At 44.3% G+C, this 18,545-nt stretch overlaps 1 protein-coding gene across 2 annotated transcripts; it reads right to left on the reverse strand.

Moving 5' to 3' along the window:
* Window positions 1-990: 990 nt before the first annotated feature.
* Window positions 991-18,125, reverse strand: GFRA3 (GDNF family receptor alpha 3). Of its 2 annotated transcripts, none has more exons than XM_042936236.1 (8): window positions 17,682-18,125; window positions 9,793-10,077; window positions 6,322-6,414; window positions 4,698-5,010; window positions 2,592-2,695; window positions 2,292-2,426; window positions 1,863-1,951; window positions 991-1,660 (listed from the first exon to the last, which is right to left on the reverse strand). In XM_042936236.1, exons 1-8 carry the CDS (start codon window positions 17,758-17,760, stop codon window positions 1,571-1,573), a joined length of 1,188 nt encoding a protein of 395 aa, XP_042792170.1. In that variant the 5' UTR covers window positions 17,761-18,125; the 3' UTR covers window positions 991-1,570. The 2 variants fall into 2 exon arrangements, with proteins under 2 accessions (XP_042792170.1, XP_042792160.1); XM_042936226.1 differs by having other exon boundaries at window positions 9,793-10,080.
* Window positions 18,126-18,545: the final 420 nt, after the last annotated feature.

Here is an 18,545-nt window from a genome sequence, read left to right on the forward strand (position 1 = left end):
TTTTCATGTGCACATATAGGCAGAGAGCATTTGGCAGTTTGCTAGTGGGATTTTAGAGTATTTTACTTTCTTCTTTATAATTGTCTGTATTGTCCAAATGTTCTACAAAAACCACATACTGTAATTGCTAACTTTTCTGAGTTCTTATATTGTGTCAGTTCCAATGCTTTTACATGGATTATCTCATTCCTTATGAAGTGGGTTCTATGCTTTTTCACATTACAGATGTAGATAATGAGGTCTAGAAAGGTTGAGCCCAAGGTCATATAGCTATTAACCAACAAAGTCAAATATTGTTGGAAGATCAAATGAATTAATGCATGTACTTGCATGCAGTAGAGGCTCAATAAATGATGGTTATTATTATAATTATTGTACAGCACTTATTGCACTGTCTTGTTCTTCTTGTCTATTCCTCTGCTCTGGAGTGTTAAAGACTTGAAAACAGTATCTGAATTATTACTCCAGAATCTCCTGCATCCAGCACAGTGCCTTGCTGAGCCAGCACTCATCAGATGCTTAAGGAAAGAGTGAGTGAATGAATAGACAAATGTCCACAGCTCTATAAATATATTTTCCCAACTACTTTGTTTCCTAATCCCAACAGGATTGCAAATGGGATTGAGGACCAGTCTCTCATTTCCTCTGGCCCCCATCATGGTCTGGAGCAAGCCAATAACACGAGCAGGTGCTCAATAAATTCTTTGGTTGACTGGGGATACTCCCCTCTCAGCTCCTGTGGCAGATCCCAGGTAGTATCCCAGATATGGCTGGATCTGGGACAGATACCAGGTCCAAAGCCTCACATAAGCTATTTTTCCTTCCAACTCCATGTTAAGTACAAGGGACGTTGAGAGAATTGCTGAGGTCACACAGCAATTGGTGGCAGGGTAACTGTGTCTCCTGGTCCTGGCCACCTCTATTTTTGTATCTGTAACACTTCTAATTCTACATAAATTCACAATGCGAGAAAACAGGAAAAGAACAAAGTTTTAAGCCAAATGTTTAATTATGATCCAAGGGGCTGGGGATACTTCAGGACAGTAGCAGGAAGAAAGCAAAACCCAAATGTTCCGTCTCCTGAGGCTCAAATGCTCTGATGGATCCCCAGGTACGGTAGGCACTAGGTTCCTATATCCCATTCAGAGGAGGAGACAAGGGGGTAGGAGTCTTGCACCAGCCTTCCTTACAATGGGGACTGTCTTTCTATGCTGCCTCAGAACATCCAGCCCTGCCTACCTGGAGAATGCAATAGATAATGACTGATTTGTTAGAGCCTGGGTGATTCTGGTGGGCAAGAGGAAAGGATTACGAGAGAGATTGGTAGAGATGGTCTCCACCAGAAGATATGGCTAAATCATGGTCACCAAGTCCTAAGGAAGGGCTGAGGAGGGAATGAGTCACAGTTTCAACGATGGCCCCATGTGGAGTCAGTTGGATATGCAGTATGGACTGAGGGTCGCCATGTTGTTTACCGCACCTCCTTCCTGATGCCGCTCTTTCCTTACCCCTTGCAGGCTGAAGGTCAGGCTGGTGTGGTAGAGGGGAGAGGGGCCCAAGGGAAGTCCAGCTACCAGAGGCTCAGGAGAAGAATCAAAGTAAGTGTACAGGAGAAAAGAGAGGGCACCCAGGGCTGTGGCATCAGAGCAGGATTTTTGTTCTGTAGAAGAAATGGAATGGAGTCAGCTCCACCCCCTTCACCACTTTGGCATCAGTCAAAGCCTGTCCCCCCACCCCTGATGTGTCCACTAGAGATCTATAGTATTCATGACCACAATGAGGTCACCTCATCTGTCCCCTTGTCTGGGTTTCCCCCAGCTAGACCAGTAAAGGTAGGAGGTGTGTAATAAAGGAGACCCTACCTGGCGTTCCATCACAGAAAAGGTAGAGTCTGCCCAGTCCTGGGAGAAGAGTTGGCTGTGAAAACGCATCTTAGCTGCAATGGCCTCCACTGAGGAGAGGAGAGAAGGTAAACAGAAGCGGGCATATGTTGGAGATCTCTTAGGCTCCCATGAAAGAAAAGGGAATGTCTTAGGGACCCTGGCATATGGAAGGATGGGTAGGAATGGGATATTGTTTCATTCTGCTTGCTTATTCCTAAAGCTGAAGAGTGTCCCTGGGGCCAAGACAGGTTGAACAGGAAGCTTGAGGGGTCACCAGGGAGTAGGAGGGGGCTGCTCTGTCTGCAGGAGATGGATGGAACCAGTGTGGACCACAGAGCTGACACTTTTCCTCAAACTGGGTCCAGCTGATCCAATCCCGGGGGCTGGGAGCAGGTGTAATGCACTCACTGAGGCAGGAGTTGTGGGAGAAGGACTCTTCCAGCTGTTCACACTCCTCCTGCCGGTTGCCACTGCCTCGACAGGTGCAGCTTAAGGCAACACTGATGTTGACATTGCTGACAAAGTTGGGAGTCATGGCAGTCCCTGTGGGGTGAATAGAGGACTGTCAGGGCCTAGGCCACCCAAACTTCAACCCCCACTCTCTGTCACCTGTCTCAGGACCACCCCATCTGGGTTCAGTCTCCAGAGGATTCTCACCCCTGGGAGTAGCCACCCTGTGGGCTCCCTTCATATGGCCCCCAGCCTCACCAATCAGCCCCATGTATGCTCGCAGACATCTGGACTGCTCTGTTGCACAGGTCCCTAGGATGTCCAAAGGATGGCAGTGGGTCTGGAAATCCACCAGGCGAGATCTGGAAGAAGGGAAATTTCAAGAGTACCCATTGAGGGTCTGGTCTGCAGCCTTCACCCTTGCTCCTCTTTAGATGACAGACCCATCTTCATGCCAAATCCTCCTTTGCATTCAGGGCATGGTCCAGGGCTTCCCCCTCAGTGAAGCCTGTTTCTATCACAATTAAGGGCACGATCACCCCAGTCCCAAAGCATGCCACTCTGAATTTGGGCTCCACAATCCCTAGGTATGAGATTTCAGGCAGCTTCTTTAACCTCAGTTTTGTCAACTATGAATAGAAATGAAAACAGTACTTCCTCATGGGTTTTTGTGAGGATGAGGTAAGAGACTGCATGTACAGCATTTAGCATAGTTGTTGGTACATATGAAATGTTCATTAAATGTTAAAGACTGTTATTATTAACATTGATCCTACAATAGGTAAGGCTGGTTATCTTCAGATGATACAAGTATGTTTTTCTGTACATATTTCTGCAATTTTCCTTACATTTTGCCTTTTGTTGGATAGGTGGTTTATTTCTCTGTCATGCTCACCCAAAAGCAAACTCCTTGAATGAAAGGACAGTATCTTAGTCATCCAGACCAGCACTTGTTATGTGATAGTAATAGCTATCAGCAACACAATAGGCAGTCTAGCAGAGCAGTTAGGCCAGACTCCAGGCCAGACTTCTTCATTCCAGCCCTCATTCAGTAACCTGACTTACTACCTGGATGAGTCTCAACAAGCTATTTAAACATTCTCTGATATGGTTTCTTCTCTGTAAAATGCAGATGATAAAAAAACAACAGCACCATCTATCTTGTAAGGTTTACATGAGTTAATACATACTAAGTACCTAAAACAGTACCTAGCCCATAGTAAGTACTCACTAAGTGTTGGTGTTATGATGATTGAGAGCTTTTATGTAGTATTTTACAGAAGAAGGAAGTGGAGCTCAGAGAGGTTAAATAACTTTGCCCAAGGTTACGGAGAAATAAGGGGTAGAACCAGGCTGCAAAATAAGTGACTCTCACTGTCAACGAATTCTACTTGAGTGGATGATAACTTCAATTTGGTGAATGTTTTGTCCTGAGAAGGCAGAGGAAAGCCAGGTCAGAATTTCAAATTTTCTGGACAATACATGTCAAACACCTTACCAACAGTTGTGTACTTTGATTTGGTAATGGCAGTTATGGCCACACATCCTAAGTAATAGTTAGACTTGTGCACAAAGATTAATGAACAAGTGATATTTACTGCATTATTTATAGCAATAAAAAAAGCAACCTAAACATCCAACAATTGAGGAAGGATTAAATAAAGAATGGGGCATCCATAAAATGGAATGCAATGTAGGCATTTAAAAATCAAGTTGCCAAAAGGACAGTAAAACACAAAATAAGCACCCACCATTTATTGAGCACTTATTCTGCACCAGTAAGCTAAGCACTCTACATAAATTATGTAATTTAACGCTCACCAGAATCCCATGAGGTCTGTATTATTATCCCACTTTTTACAGAGGACTCAGAGGAACGTTAGGTTAAGTGATGGAATTTTAGCTTTAAAGTGACGGGCTCAAAATCGAACAGCCCCAGGATTTAAATTCACATCTGTCTGACTTCAGAGCCTGTCTTCACCACTGTTCCCTGCTGCCTCCATGGAAAAATGCTCAGGAGATATGCACATAAGTGAAAAAAAAAGAAGGTACAAATATATTTCTAGAGAATCCAGTTTTGTTTATGGGTATACAAAAAAGACTGGAAGGAAACGCTCCCAAAAGTATGTAGATTATCTTCAGGTGATGGATTCTGATGGATTTTATACGTTTTATATTTTCTGAAGTTTTTACACAAAGGAAAACAATTTTTTTTGATCACAGGGTTTTCAGAAAATACTACAGGGTGAAGTCAGTCCACGGCCTCAGGGGGGCAAGCCCAGCTCTGCACAGGAAAGCACCCATAAGGAGTGGCGTGCACTGAGCCCTTACCCACACCCAGCCCTCCCGCCCCAGCACTGGCACCTGCACAGCGGGTCAGCGACGCAGAGGCTCTGCAGCTCCAGGCAGTTGGGGGCCCCAGACGGCAGAGCGCAGCTGGGAGCAATGGTGTTGCGCCGGCGTTGCCCGCAGCCCTGGTCGGCCGGTGCGCAGGGGCACAACAGGAGGCCCTGAGCGTGGGGCTCCGAAGCCTTCTCGAAGAAGGCGCGGAGCTGATGGAGGCAGATGTGGCGCTGGCAGCGGGATCCCGAGCACGCTTCCCCATAGGCCTTGCGCAGCCGATCACACTTATCATTAAGAGTACATAGCATGGCAAACTTGAGGCAGAGGTCTGAGTCTGCGGGGATAAGGGCACCAAGTCACCAGTCCTCTCTGCAAACGTGCAGCCCAGTTTTGCTAGGAACCCCTGCAAACCTCGGATTTAACAAGGATGGTGGTGGGGGTAGGAGGAAAGGTAGGACTCCCTGGAATAAGTCCACTGCGAATCCTAGGCTTTCCCTCTACCCATAAACTATATCTGGTATTTGTGAGCTTCCCCCATCCTACTCCTCAGCTTTCCTACGTGTTAAAAAAATAATAATAAAATAAAATAAAATAAATAAAATAAAATAAAATAAAATAGGCCATATACATATCTTACACTCATTTACCTAGACTTGAAGTGGCCAGAAAGTTCAAATAACCAAAACCCTTTCCTCAGTCCCATGGTGGATTGAAGTCTCATGGTGGAAATCATCATCTAGAGGCCCTACAACATTCTAAAGCACTTTCTGAACTGTCCAAAACATATGCAACTAAATTCTGCTGAGGATTTTTGTTTGGTTTTGCATCTATTCGGCCCATTTTTAATATTACCTGTCTGCTTTTAATGATTGATGCATGCATAAAAGTTCCCTGTGCTCTGAGGCTGGGGAAATTATGGTGATATTTTTATTGACAACATTCCAGCAGTCAGAACAATGGAGTAAATGGAACAGGTTATTCCCAGATTCCTTATAAGTAAGTGTTTATGCATAAATCTCTACACTTTTCTCTCAAAATACTAATTCCAATATACAGGACTAACTGTACAACAAAGCTCCTATCTTTCTCAAAAAATGAGTGTCTGTGTGTGTGTGCCTTTCCAATTAACACAAGAGCCTCACTTTCCAAAAAAAAAAAAAATGCATTTTAGTCCTTGCCAGACTGATGGCTCCCCACCCTGAGTAACCCCTGAGCAGTCACATTCTTTCTCACCATTTTCCCTGCCCAACACCTCACCCATCCCATTAAAATGGTATGAAAACAAGCAATTTCCTAGTCTTCAGGGACAAAAAGCTACTTTCCTGGCTGCCTCGAATGAGGGTAACTACTTTATTTCAGCATTTTTTTTTCTGGGACTGCTGCCACTCCATCAAACGCTTTGTAGAGACCCACCTTTTGGAACCAAGGAGCCCTAATGGCCTCCCTATTAACTATTTGTTGACATATAAGACCACAAATGCTCACAGCTCAGACTTCCACCCTGACACAATGCTTCTTTAGTTACGTGGCAGGCTAGAACTCTCTCCCAACACGCCCTCCGTCTGGCTTGTGTTCCCCATCAGCCACCCTTCCTTCAGGGTCCAGGTCCATCCCTCATGTCCCAACCTCAGACTGCCCTCCACACCTGGTTTGAGCATGTTCAGTTTGCTGAGATTCATTTTCCAGGGTTTTCTGGTCACGGTGTCTTCATAGGGGGAGACATCCAGTTCATAGTCACCTAGAGACAAGGTGATAAGAATCCTGAGGACCAGATTGGAGGCTGGGAACAGGAGGGGCTGTGGGCTCCTTAAGGGGACATAATAGATCATAAAGTCACTGCATAGCTCATAGACACAGTAGGTACTCAATAAATGTTGGCTAATCTTGTTGGAAGAGAAGGATGAAAGAGTGCAAAGTGTCACCCAGTTTGCCTTTGAGAATGCATCTATAGGGAGGAAAAAATATGGATGAGGTCAAGCAAGTAGGAAAGGATGGTCTGGATATCTGGGAAGCCCTGAAAGCTCCCAAGGGGAAAGGCAAGAAGACAAGAGGATCTAGGGAGAAGTCTTGGGAAGTTCTGAAAGAGAACTGATTAGAATGAGGAGTGGAAAACAGGGAACAAAAAGGGTGGTAAATTGCATTACTGTTTCCAGCTATTTGCTAGCTACCCACCCTATGAGAAGATTATACACACACACCCCCACCTCAGTTGCCATGTGACTTTCAGGGCCCCTATGAGAGGAGTATACTTTCACACCCTACTATAAGGATTGCCTATGTGATTTGCTTTGGCTTGTGGATTGTGAGCTGAAGTGACATAAATCACATCTGAGCAGAAGCTTTAAGAACCATCACATGGTCTTGCTGCTGCTCTTTTCCCTCTAGCAGCCTGGATCATCAAATGAAGAAGACAGGTAGGGCAAAGACAAATCCCACTCAAGGAAGCCCACAGATGATGTGTAACATGAACAAAAATTAAATTTTTTTCTAGGAGGCCAGATATGTGGGGGTTGGTTGGTTATTACTGCAGCATAACCTGGCAAATTCTTATTAAAAATGTAATTGGTGGGGTTGTCTGGGTGGCTCAGTCGGTTAAGCATCTGACTCTTGATCTCAGCTCAGGTCTTGATCTCAGGGTCATGAGTGTAAGCCCCATGTTGGGTTCCACACTGGGCATGGAGCCTACTTAAAAAAATAAATTAAATAAAAATAAAAATTAAAAAATTTGAATTGGTATCTAGAAATGAGTGCTGCAGTAACAAAAAAAATCTAAGATCTGAGATCTAAAAATCTAAAATTTTATTGGCTTTGGGACTGGGCAGTGAGTGGATGTAAATAAGCTGTTCCTGAAGTATGAAAAATGGCAGTCCTCAATATGCAGTGGGAAAGCATTTGGGAAAACTGTTGCCTGCAATAACTTGGAAGGAAGATGTTATATTGAATGAGCTTGTGCTTTAAGGAAAAGAAGCTGAGAAGCAGAAGGTTACTAGTATGTCTTCTTTTTTTAATTTTTAAATGTTTATTTATTTTTGAGAGACAAGAGTGTGTGGGGGGGGGGGGCAGAGAGAGAGAAGGAGACAGAATTTGAAGTAGGCTCCAGGCTCCCAACTGTTGCAAGCTGTCAGCACAGAGCCCAATGTGGGGCACGAACTCACGAACTAAAAGATCATGACCTGAGCCCAAGTCAGGAGCTTAACTGACTGAGCCACCCAGGTGCCCCTTTACTAATATGTCTTGATTGCCATTGGCATGTTGCAAGGTACTACAAGAAAGTTAAGCTCAGAGAAGAATTGATCAGTTTGCAAATAGAGAGGAAAAAGAAAAGAAAAAATCCAGAAATTTCAGGATTTGCAGGATTAAGAGATGGAACTGTTTTTCATATTCAAATATTCAAATATAAAATTAAAAAAATGCTTTGAGTAATAAGGTCCATTAAGACTCAGCCTTGGGGCAAAGACCGATTCAAGTATATGGCTATCATGCCCTTTGTGGAGATCTCTCACTGATTAAGATGGTATCAATAAATCCTGCCAGTTATGCCCAGGGAAAAAAGACTAGGGTAGTGGCTCTCCCTCTGATAAGAGCAAGATACTTCTAATTAAGTCTAGAAAGAGATATATGTCTTGAAAAGAATTATAGGGAAGGCTACTGGCACCAGAGGTGACAGAAACCAAAGATATAAAAAAAGCAATTATGTTTTGAGAAAGTTGTACTGCTAAGAGCCACCAGCCAGGATTCAAATAGACTCTAATGGAGACTTAAAATGCCCCAACGTTTCTCAGGTAGGCAGCAAGCTGAGAATGCTGTTCACTCCTCAAAGAGGTGAGAGTCTCCAATATCCATCTCAGACATGGCCAAAGAAACCTGTCATGGGGAGGGGGCTGGGCCAAGAGCCCTGGAGAACAACAGATAAAGCAACTGTCCCAGGGAGCAAAAGCAGGGCCTTATTAAAGAGCAATTCCTACTCCCAGGGAAGATGGCCCTTAGACAACAATTTGTGCAGAGGACTTCAGAACAGCTATGAAGTAATGTCTGCTGTGTGCTTCTCATTCCTCCTCTTTCTGAGAGTGTTTGTGGTGGTTCTCCAGTCCCTGTTCCACTGATGTATACTGAGAATATGTTGGAAGCAGGCAGATGACTGGTCCTTTTTGTCCACAGTTAACTAGATCAAGGGGACTCCTATCCACACCTGACAAAGAAATTATCACAAGATCCTAGTCGGGAAGGCTGCTATACTATTTGGATAGAACTCTTAGGTTGCCACACTTACTGCCATGTGATTTTCAGGGTCTCCTGTGGGAAGAGTATACTTCCCCTCACCAGGGATTCAGGCTTGGCCATGTGATCTGCTTTGTTTGTGGAATGTGAGTGTTAGTATTTTATGTAACATCTGAGTAGCTTTTAAAGGCATCATTTGCTTCTGCCATTACTCATTTCCCTCTGCCATGAGAAAAGAACATTCCAGATGGAGGCCGTACCTTCAGCCAGGATCCCAGAATGAAGAAGATACATGAAATAGTTAACACAGAACATGAGCAAGAATGAAAACTTTGTTTTACAAATCACTGTCTTGTTACTGCAGCACAGTCCAGTAAAAGCTGACTAATACAGAGAGGCGTCTCTGGAAAGAGTCAGAAGAAGCTCCTCTCTTTGGCTCTTCTAGTCCTTCTCTCTCACTATCTTCTGTCTGGTTAACGAGTATCCTTTCTGTTAAAGGCAGGACCAGGATGCTGTTTCCCACTCTCTCTGAACTTATGGATTACGTTGTATTTGGAATCTGTGTACGGGTTAAGACCATTTTCCTCCACCTTTTCTCCATACACTTCTGTCCCAGGAGCTCCCCAGGTTGGGCCACAGTCTGGTTCAGAGCTCTGCCAAGAGGCAGCTACATGTTGCCAGGTAGGAAAGGGGGAAGTAGGAAGAAGAGAGAGCAGCGCTGTGGGTGCCCAAAAGAATACTGCCAATTCCTCCCTCTACTTCTTGTAGATGTCAAGTGCAGAGCTTCATTACCATCCCAGCCAGAATCTACCATGCAGCCTATATCCTGTAGGATTAAACAACCACCCCACAAGAGCCATCTTCCTTAGCTTAGTCCACTCTATGAGGGGGGCCTCACCAAAGCTGCGGGCAAGGTGAATGGTCCAGTAAATGTCCAGGCAGGCAACTTGGTTCTTCATGCGCCGATGGCATGTGCAGCTCATCAGAGAGCTATTCCTGAGGTGCTTTGCTGCCTCCCTGCAGTCCTCAGGGACCAAAAGTTCCTGTGTGGGTGACGGGGTGCTTATACTAGAGGTGCAGGAATTCAGGTGGTGGTAGGCAGCACTGCAAACAGGATCAGCCTGGCACTTCCTCCTGGCCTGAATACAGCTGTTCACGAGCCAGCCCTCTATAGGGAGAGGGTCTGCTGTGGAGGAAGAGAGACCAGGTGAGGCTCACATAAGGTCAGAGTAGCTGCCTGGGAGTAACAAGTTGTGAGGTGGAGTAGAGGATTCAAGATGAAACCTTAGGCAGGAAAGTCTTGGGGTGGCTTAGAGGCCTTTAGGAATAAGTGGAGAGAAAAGCCCAGTAGGAGTAAAGAATCTGCAGCTGTCACAATCTGGACAGAATAGATGAGGCCCAAGAAGAGGTGGATTTGAAGAGAGGCTGCTCAGCCTCCTAAGAGAAGGAGGGGGACTGTTGTCCGAAGCTGAGCCTGATATGACCCTGCCAGGCACAGGGAAGAGGGCCCTTGGCAGAGCAATGCACAGGCAGGGCTAGTATAATAACCAGAGAGTTGACAATGTGCATAGGAGTGCTAAATGAGAGTCAGCGACAACTCTGAGGCTTCCATTAAAAGTCACTTTAAAATACCTTTACGGGGGAACTGTTTGGTGTTGGTGTTGGGGAACTTTTGCTGATTCTGTCACTCAATAATACCGATGTTGGTTTATAGGTCAGCCTTGTGGATCTTCCCTACATCCTAGGACTTAGCATCCTTGTCAAAAGGTAGCCATCATGCTGCCAGTTTTGCAAGGCAAAACATCTAAGAGTCATTTTTAATTCTTCTCTTTCCTTCATATCCTATGTTCAATCCAGTAAGTCCTGCCAACTCCACAATATATCAGGAACCTGTCCACCTCTCTCCACATCTATCACCACACCCTCAAACCACCATCAGCTCTTGTCTGAACTACTGCCAAGACTCCTTATTGGTCTCCTTGATTCCATCCTCCAAATTCATTCTCCCATACCATTCAGCCATACTTTTTTTTGTTTTGTTTTCCAGCTTTAGTGAAATTTAATGGACATAAAACATTGTGTAGGTTTTAGGTGGGCAACGTGATGATTCGATTTACATATATATTGTGAAGTGATCAAGACAATAAGATTAGTTAATATATCCTTTACCTTACATAACTAACATTTTGCTGTTGCAGCCAACTTTCTTTAAAAATTTTTTTAATGTTTATTTTATTTTTGAGAGAGTGAGAGAGCGAGCACACAAGCAGGGGAAGGGCAGAGAGAGAGGGAGACACAGAATCCGAAGCAGGCTCCAAGCTCTAAACTGTCAGCACAGAGCCTGACTTGGGACTTGAACTCATGAACCATGAGATCATGACCTGAGCCCAAGTTGGAGCTTAACTGACTGAGCCACCTACGCATCCGCAGCCATCTTTTTTAATGACCTTTTTTTTTTTTTTACACGTTGGAAACCATTCCCATTGAGATAAAATTCATACAACATAAAATTAACCATCTTAAAGGGCATAATTAAGTGGCATTCAGTACATTCATAATGTTGTACAACAATCACTTCTATCTAATTCCAATATATTTTCATGACCCCAAAAGGAAACCCATACCCATTAAATAGTCACTCTCCCTTTTCCAACCTCTCTAGTCTCTGGCAACCACTAATCTGCTTTGTCTCTACAGATACCTATTCTAGATATTTTATGTAAATAGAATCATAAAATATGTAATATTTTGTATCTGGCTTCTTTCTTCTAACATATTGCTTTTTTTTTTAAGTTTATTTATTTTGAGAGAGAGCACATGCATGCATAAACAGGGAAGGGGCAGACAGATGGGAAGAGAGAGAATCTCAAGCAGGTTCAACCACAGTGAGGACCCTGATGTAGTGCTCGAACCCATAAACTGTGAAATCATGAGCTGAGCCAAAATCGAGAGTTGGATGCTTAACCAACTGAGTCACCCAGGTACCCCTAACATATTGATACACATTACAGCGTGTATCACTACTTCATTCTTTTTTATGGATGGGTAAGATTTCATTGTATGGATATCCCATATTTTATCAGTCCATCAGTTGGTGGACATTAGAGTTGTTTCCATGCTTTGGTTATTGTGAATAATGCTTCTGTGAACATCCATGTATAAGTATTTGCTTGAATTCCTGCATAAAATTCTTTTAGGTGTACACCTATGAGTGAAATTTCTGGGTCGTATGGTAATTCTATGTTTAACTTTGTGAAGAATCGCCAAATTGTTTTTCACAGTGGCTGCACCATTTTTCATTCCCATTAGCAATGTACAAAGGTACCAATTTGTCAATTCTTATTTTCCTTTTTTTTTTCTTTAACCAGCCATCCTTATGGATGTGAGATAGTATATTACTGTGGTTTTCATTTGTATTTCCCTAATAACTAATGATGTTGAGCATATTTTCATGTGTTTGGTAGTCATTTGTATATCATGTTTGATAATAATTTTTTATTAAAGTACAACATACAGAAACATGTATTAATCAAAATGTACAGTACAATGAATTTTAAATTTAATACACTGTGTAACCAGACCTCAGATAAGGAACCAGCACATTACCAGTGCCCCAGATGCCCTCTGCCAGGCACCAACCCCTCTGAAAGAAACCAATGTCTTGATTTCTAACATTAGAGATTACTTTTGCCTGCTTTTCAATCACACAACATGTGCTTTTGGTGTCTTAGTTTCTTTTGCTCAATATTACCTTTATGAAGTTCACCCACTAAGTAAAGTTTACCCATTAAGTTGCAACTAGCTTGTTTTCCTTGCCGTATATCATTCCATTGTGTGAATATAATGTAATTCTAATGCCGATTGGCATTATATGGGAGCATCTCTTAAATATTGTAAATGAGATCATCTCATTACTCTGCTTAACTTCTTCCAACAACTCCAATGCACTTAGATTAGGGTCTAGTTTAGGGGTGCCTGGGTGGCTTAGCCGGTTAAGCGTCCAACTTGGGCTCAGGTCATGATCTCACAGCTCTTGAGTTTGAGCCCTGTGTCAGGCTCTGTGCTATCAGCTCAGAGCCTGGAGTTTGATTCCAATTCTGCATCTCCCTCTCTCTCTGCCACTCCCTGGCTCCCACTCTGTCTCTCTCTCCTTCAAAAATAAATAAACATTAAAAAAAAATTTAGATTAGGATCTAGTTTATATGCCCTGGTTTACAAACCAGGGCATATAAGACCTGTCCTTGTAAGACCTGGTCCCTGCTCACTTACCTAACCTTACCTTCCAGCTCTCTTCTCCTCTCCCACTTCCTTTCACCCACACTGGCCTTCCTTTTGTTGCCACTGAACAAGACAAGTCTGTGTCAACCTTAGCATTTTTGCCCTAGCCTTTCTTTCTGCTTGGAATGCTCTTCTCCCTGATCTTCACATGGTTGGCCCTTTCTGGTAATTGAGTTCTCTGTCTAAATAGCATCGCAGAAAGGCCATCCCCAACCAACCAATGTGAAATAACCCCCTAGCTACTCTACTACATCATTACTCCAATTCTCTGCATAGTACTTATCATCACTTAATTTTTTTAACTTGATTTTTTATTATCTCCCCTCTGGACTTCTACATCTATCTTATCACTACTCTGTTGCCAGTGCCTAGAACAGTGCTGGTTCCTTATGAGCTCCTATTATTTAAAAAATAACCAGGGTTAGGGTGCCTGGGTGGCTCAGTTGGTTAAGCACCAGACTTCAGCTTCAGCCGTAATGATCTCACGGCTCGTGGGTTTGAGCCCCGCGTTTGGCTCTGTGCTGACAGCTCAGAGCCTGGAGCCAGCTTTGGATTCTTTGTCTCCCTCTCTCTCTGCCCCTCCCCTGCTAGCGCTCTCTCTCTCTTTCTCAAAAATAAACGTTAAAAAAAAATTTTTTTTTAATAATAACCAGAGTCGCCTGGGTGGTTCAGTCAGTTAAGTGTCTGACTCTTGGTTTTGGCTCAGGTTATGATGTCACAGTTTCGTGAGTTCCAGCCCTATATCAGGCTCTGCACTGGTAGCACAGAGCCTGCTTGGGATTCTCTCTCTCCCTCGTTCTCTGCCCCTCCCCCACTAGTGCTGTCTCTGTTTCTTTTAAAATAAATAATGAATAAACTTAAAAAAGAAATAAACAAATAACAGAGGAATTTTGTGAGTCACCTCTGTAACTTCTCTGAGCTCCTTCCCTCTATTTAAAATCAAAGAGTACCAGAATGAGGAGGGGCATGAGTTTTGTTAGTCCAACTTTTTCTTTCAATCAAACAATAATTAAGTCAATTACTTATTAAAATGCAGATTTCTGACACCATCCCAGAACTACTGAATCAGAAGCTGTGGTGATAATGCCTGGGAATCTGAGTTTTAGCAAGTTCACTGGAAAATATGATGCATCCCAAAGTTTGAGAATTGGTCATATCCAATGCACAAAGGCAGGATCAGTAGTATCGATTTCACCTTTTGCTTCAGGCTCCAATATGCTTCAGCATGACATTGTTACTCTTTTTATTTACATTTTTGATATTTTGCTCCTCATGGATTTTGGGGGGGGGGGGGAAGCATTGATTTTGATTTTTAGTATATGTGCTGCTGAAGCAAGCATTGATTTTGATTTTTCTTGAGAGAGAGACGACACAAGTAAGCGAGAGGCAGAGGGAGATGGGGGAGAGAAAGAATCCCACAAGGGGCAGAGAGAGAGAGAGAGGGAGAGAGAGTGGGGCTCACCTGAACGGGGCTCGTGTTCACCCTATGTGGGACTTGAACTCACAAACCGTGAGGTCATGACCTGAGCCAAAGTCAGATGCTTAACTGACTGAGGCACGCAGGTGCCCAAGTCAGCACTGATTTTTATTTTTTTATTTTTTTCCAACCAGAGTGGCTTGATTTTATTGCAGGGAAGCGAGGGAGAGGCTGGGCAAGTGAGGGTCTCTGTAGGAACCCCCATTGCTGAGTAGGACTGCCAGGCCCCAGGTCTGTCTGGAAGTCAGGAGAGGATCAGAGGCCTGTCCCCTTTGGTCCATCTTGGGCCCAGGGGTCCAGGCCCTCACTACTTGGGGTCAAAGAAGGGAACAGCTTTTCCTGTTTTTCCCACAGTCTCCAGCAAAAGGTCCATGCTGTGCTCAGAGTTGATGCAAACCTTCTTGTTGAACAGGTCAGTGTCAAACTCAACTTCTCCCACCTTGTTAAGCACCTGACTGACCTCATTAGAGCAGCCTTCACAGGTCATGTCCACAGAGAACTCGTGCGTCGGCATGACTGTGGATGTGATGGTGGCTGCAGCAGCAACGCCTCTGATTTTCATTAAAAAAAATTTTTTTTAACATTTATTTGTTTTTTGATAAATAAATTAAAAAAGCGAGAAAGATAGAGAATGAACAGGGGAGGCACAGAGAGGACAGAGGATCTGAAGCAGGTTCTGTGCTCATAGCAAAGAGCCTGAAGCAGGGCTTGAACTTTGAACTCATGAACCATGATATCATGACCTGAGCCGAAATCAGACCCTTAACTGACTGGGCCACCCAGGTGCCCCTGATTTTGCATTAAAAAAAAAATACTGCATTAAGAAGCACCTGGCCAACTCAGTTGGTGGAGTATGAGACTCTTCTGATCTCAGAGTTGTGAGTTTAAGCCCCACATTCACTGTAGAAATTACTTAAAAGAATTTTTAAAATCTTAAAAAAATATATATTACATTAAAATATTCTTTATCTTGACTACTTTTTCAATGGCACCCCCTTCACTCACTCACCTTAGTCCCAGTTCTGCCTAGCACAATTTGCTTCACTTTCTGGGCCTTAGTTTCCCAAATGTAAGGTGAGGAATTTGGATTAAACCAGTGTTTCTCAATGGAGGGCTAGGGAAGATATAGGTTAGGCCCCTTACAGGAGTATATCAGAATTTCCAAAGGTAATGGGTGGCTCAAAAAAGTATATTTGATCGTTATATATGTGGAAGATGAAAAATACTTTTGAAATTTCAAAAACATATTTAGAGAAGGCATGAGAGATTTATCTTTACCAAAAGAGAAACATGGATTTGGATGGTTTAAGAAGGGGAAGGGAAGGAAAAATAAGACAACAGAGAGAGAGGCAAACCATAAGAGATCCTTCAAGACAGAGAACAAACTAAGGGTTGCTGGAGGGGTGTGGGAGGGTGGGGATGGGTAAATGGGTGATGGGCATTGAGGAGAGCACTTGCTGGGATGAGCACTGGGTGTTACATGTTAGTGATGAATCAGTAAATTCTACTCCTGAAACCATTATTACACTATATATTAACTAATTTGGATTTAAATAAAACTAAAACAACAAATGAAAAATACTCACCAATTTTAAATAAAACGAAGTAAACAGTTTGAGAAATATTATATTTAAGATGTTACTGCTGGTACGTACTCAGTAAGTGCTTGCTGAAAGAAATGTAGCAAGTCCACGTCTCACTGCTTAAACTGGACTAAATATTGAGTCAGAACAATTTTCAAAAGTAAACCTCCAAGTTCAGAGCTGACAGTTCAGAGTCTGAACAATGGTGGATTTAGGGGCAATTGCACCTCAACAAAAGAAGGTAGGGCCACCCTTCTTCTAACAAAAGAAGGTAGGGACAATGTTGAAGTTCATCATAACAGGGTAGAACTTGTTATACTTAATTGGTTGATGGGGAAAGTGTTTAAGGTTTCCGACTGATGTTAGGCATACCGTAAGGTTTCAGCCATACCGTTAGGGTTACTGAAATTTTCTGGGCAGTAAAACCAGATTGGTAATAACTTGCTACCCTGATTTACTGATGGAGTCAATCTGGATAGACCAGTCCTTTCCCTCCTTCCTTCCATATCTGTCTTGCAGCCGAGGCTCCACATATATAGTATTTCATTTCTGCAGTGACTACTTTGTGAGCCGAAGTGACGGGTCCATGTATGGTCTCTGCCTCCACTGAGGCTCAGGGCAGGAGCCCCACAATGAGATTTCCATGCACCCATCCCACTCCCAAAGGTCACAGGCATGTTCCCTGTGATCTTGGATCCAAGGCTACCCTTTTCTGGGGGAATGGCATAGTTCTAAAACCAGGCCCTGAACTATATATTCCACAAGATACTTATTGTGTATTTATAATAGAGCAACGCACTGTGCTGAGCCATCTTCCCCAACAGTGAGTTTTCTGCTGTAATTAAAATAATGAAAGTATGTTCTAAAAGGATGGAGGGGGTGGCAGTGAGAAATATTCTCAAATAATGATGTTAGAAGTTCTGGCAGCAGTTTATAACCCTAATTTGTAACAAGTCAGTTTTAACAAAAAACTTCTTTCTTCACGCGTACCTACTCCACTTCCCCAGTCCTTAAAGAGAGTGGAAGGGTTGAAGCCCATGTGCAGCAAATGGCATCCCAGCCTGATTCTCCTCACCTCCTAGAGATGCTGTTGTGGAAGTGGCCTGGCTGCTACTGTTCTGTGTCTGTGTAGACGCACCTCAAAAGAGGAAAGTGGGGGAATGGGGAGTAGGGGAACAAGGATATGCTTGGGTATCCTGGCCATTACTGGCATTCAATCCACAACAGTTCAAAAACTGTACTAGGCATGGAAGGTAGCCCCTTCCCGGCACCCAGGGCTTCCTTCCACGTACACAGGGCCACCTGGGACGGCGGTAGTGCGGTGTCTGAGCCCCCTCTGGACAACTGTGACCAATGCCCCCCCCCCCCCACCCCCACCCCGTGCGTTCCTCTCCTCTCCCCTTAATGCCCTGGCCGTAGCGGCCCCGCGTACGCACAGACGACACTCACCGGCTCCAAGCGGCAGCGGTAGCAGCAGCAGCAGCAGGAATAAGGGCGCCAGTGGTCGCGGGTTAGGAGGACGAACCATGGCTCTGTCCGCACGCCGGCCGTCGGCTCCGGAGACGCTATGCCTGCACCCAGCGCCGTGCTCCCCTAGCTCCTCGAGCTGAGGTTCTGCGAGCCGGGCTCCTCGACCGCCAGCCACTGCCGCCTCCCGCCCTTCCTCGCGCACGGTGCCGACACTCTCCCACCGGAGTCCTGGGCGCCGCCCTCCAACTCCGAAGCGCGCGGACGAACCGCGTCGCTTCTACTCTATCGGGAAGAAGGCGGGAGTGGGGGCGAAAAGGGCATGCGCCCGGCTTGTGCGTGCCAGAGAGAGGGTTCTCTACCCGAGCCGGCCCACCTGCCGTCCGTTGCCCACTTCGCTTAGAGTAGGAATTATGCCCAAGACAATTGTGGCAGCTGTAGCTGGAGACTCGCCATATCAGGAGATCAAGTATTTATCAAAAAAAAAAAAAAAAAAAAAAAAAAAAAAAGCACCATTTCTCACTTTCTGGACTCCGCACCCCCACCCCTTCCAAGAAAACTTGAACAAACAGCACCAGGGCACTTCTAGGTCCCCCCCACCCCCCGGCTTAGAATTTGCACATCTTTGCCTCCATTTCCCCCTTGTAAGTATCTTCAAGGGTAAGGTCGGGTTGTTATCATTAACCCCATGATTCTGCAAAGATGGGTCCCAGACAGGTGAAATGGCTGTGCTGAGGACAGTCCTGCGGCCAGATTCCAGGACTTTTGCCAGACTAGCCTCCTCCAAAATTCAACCCCTTCAGTGTCATTAGGGAGGGTGGAAGGATTAAACCCTCCTCAGATTAG

This window comes from Panthera leo, chromosome A1, assembly GCF_018350215.1.
Source record: "Panthera leo isolate Ple1 chromosome A1, P.leo_Ple1_pat1.1, whole genome shotgun sequence".
NCBI classification, from domain to species: domain Eukaryota; kingdom Metazoa; phylum Chordata; class Mammalia; order Carnivora; family Felidae; genus Panthera; species Panthera leo.

Coding starts and splice junctions, on each gene's coding strand:
- GFRA3 (XM_042936226.1), bottom strand. CDS start 17,760: ATGGTTCGTCCTCCTAACCCGCGACCACTGGCGCCCTTATTCCTGCTG. Junction 10,081..17,681: donor ACCGCTGCCGCTTGGAGCCG/GTGAGTGTCGTC, acceptor CTTCCTCCACAG/CAGACCCTCTCCCTATAGAG. Junction 2,427..2,591: donor AGCATACATGGGGCTGATTG/GTGAGGCTGGGG, acceptor TTCACCCCACAG/GGACTGCCATGACTCCCAAC.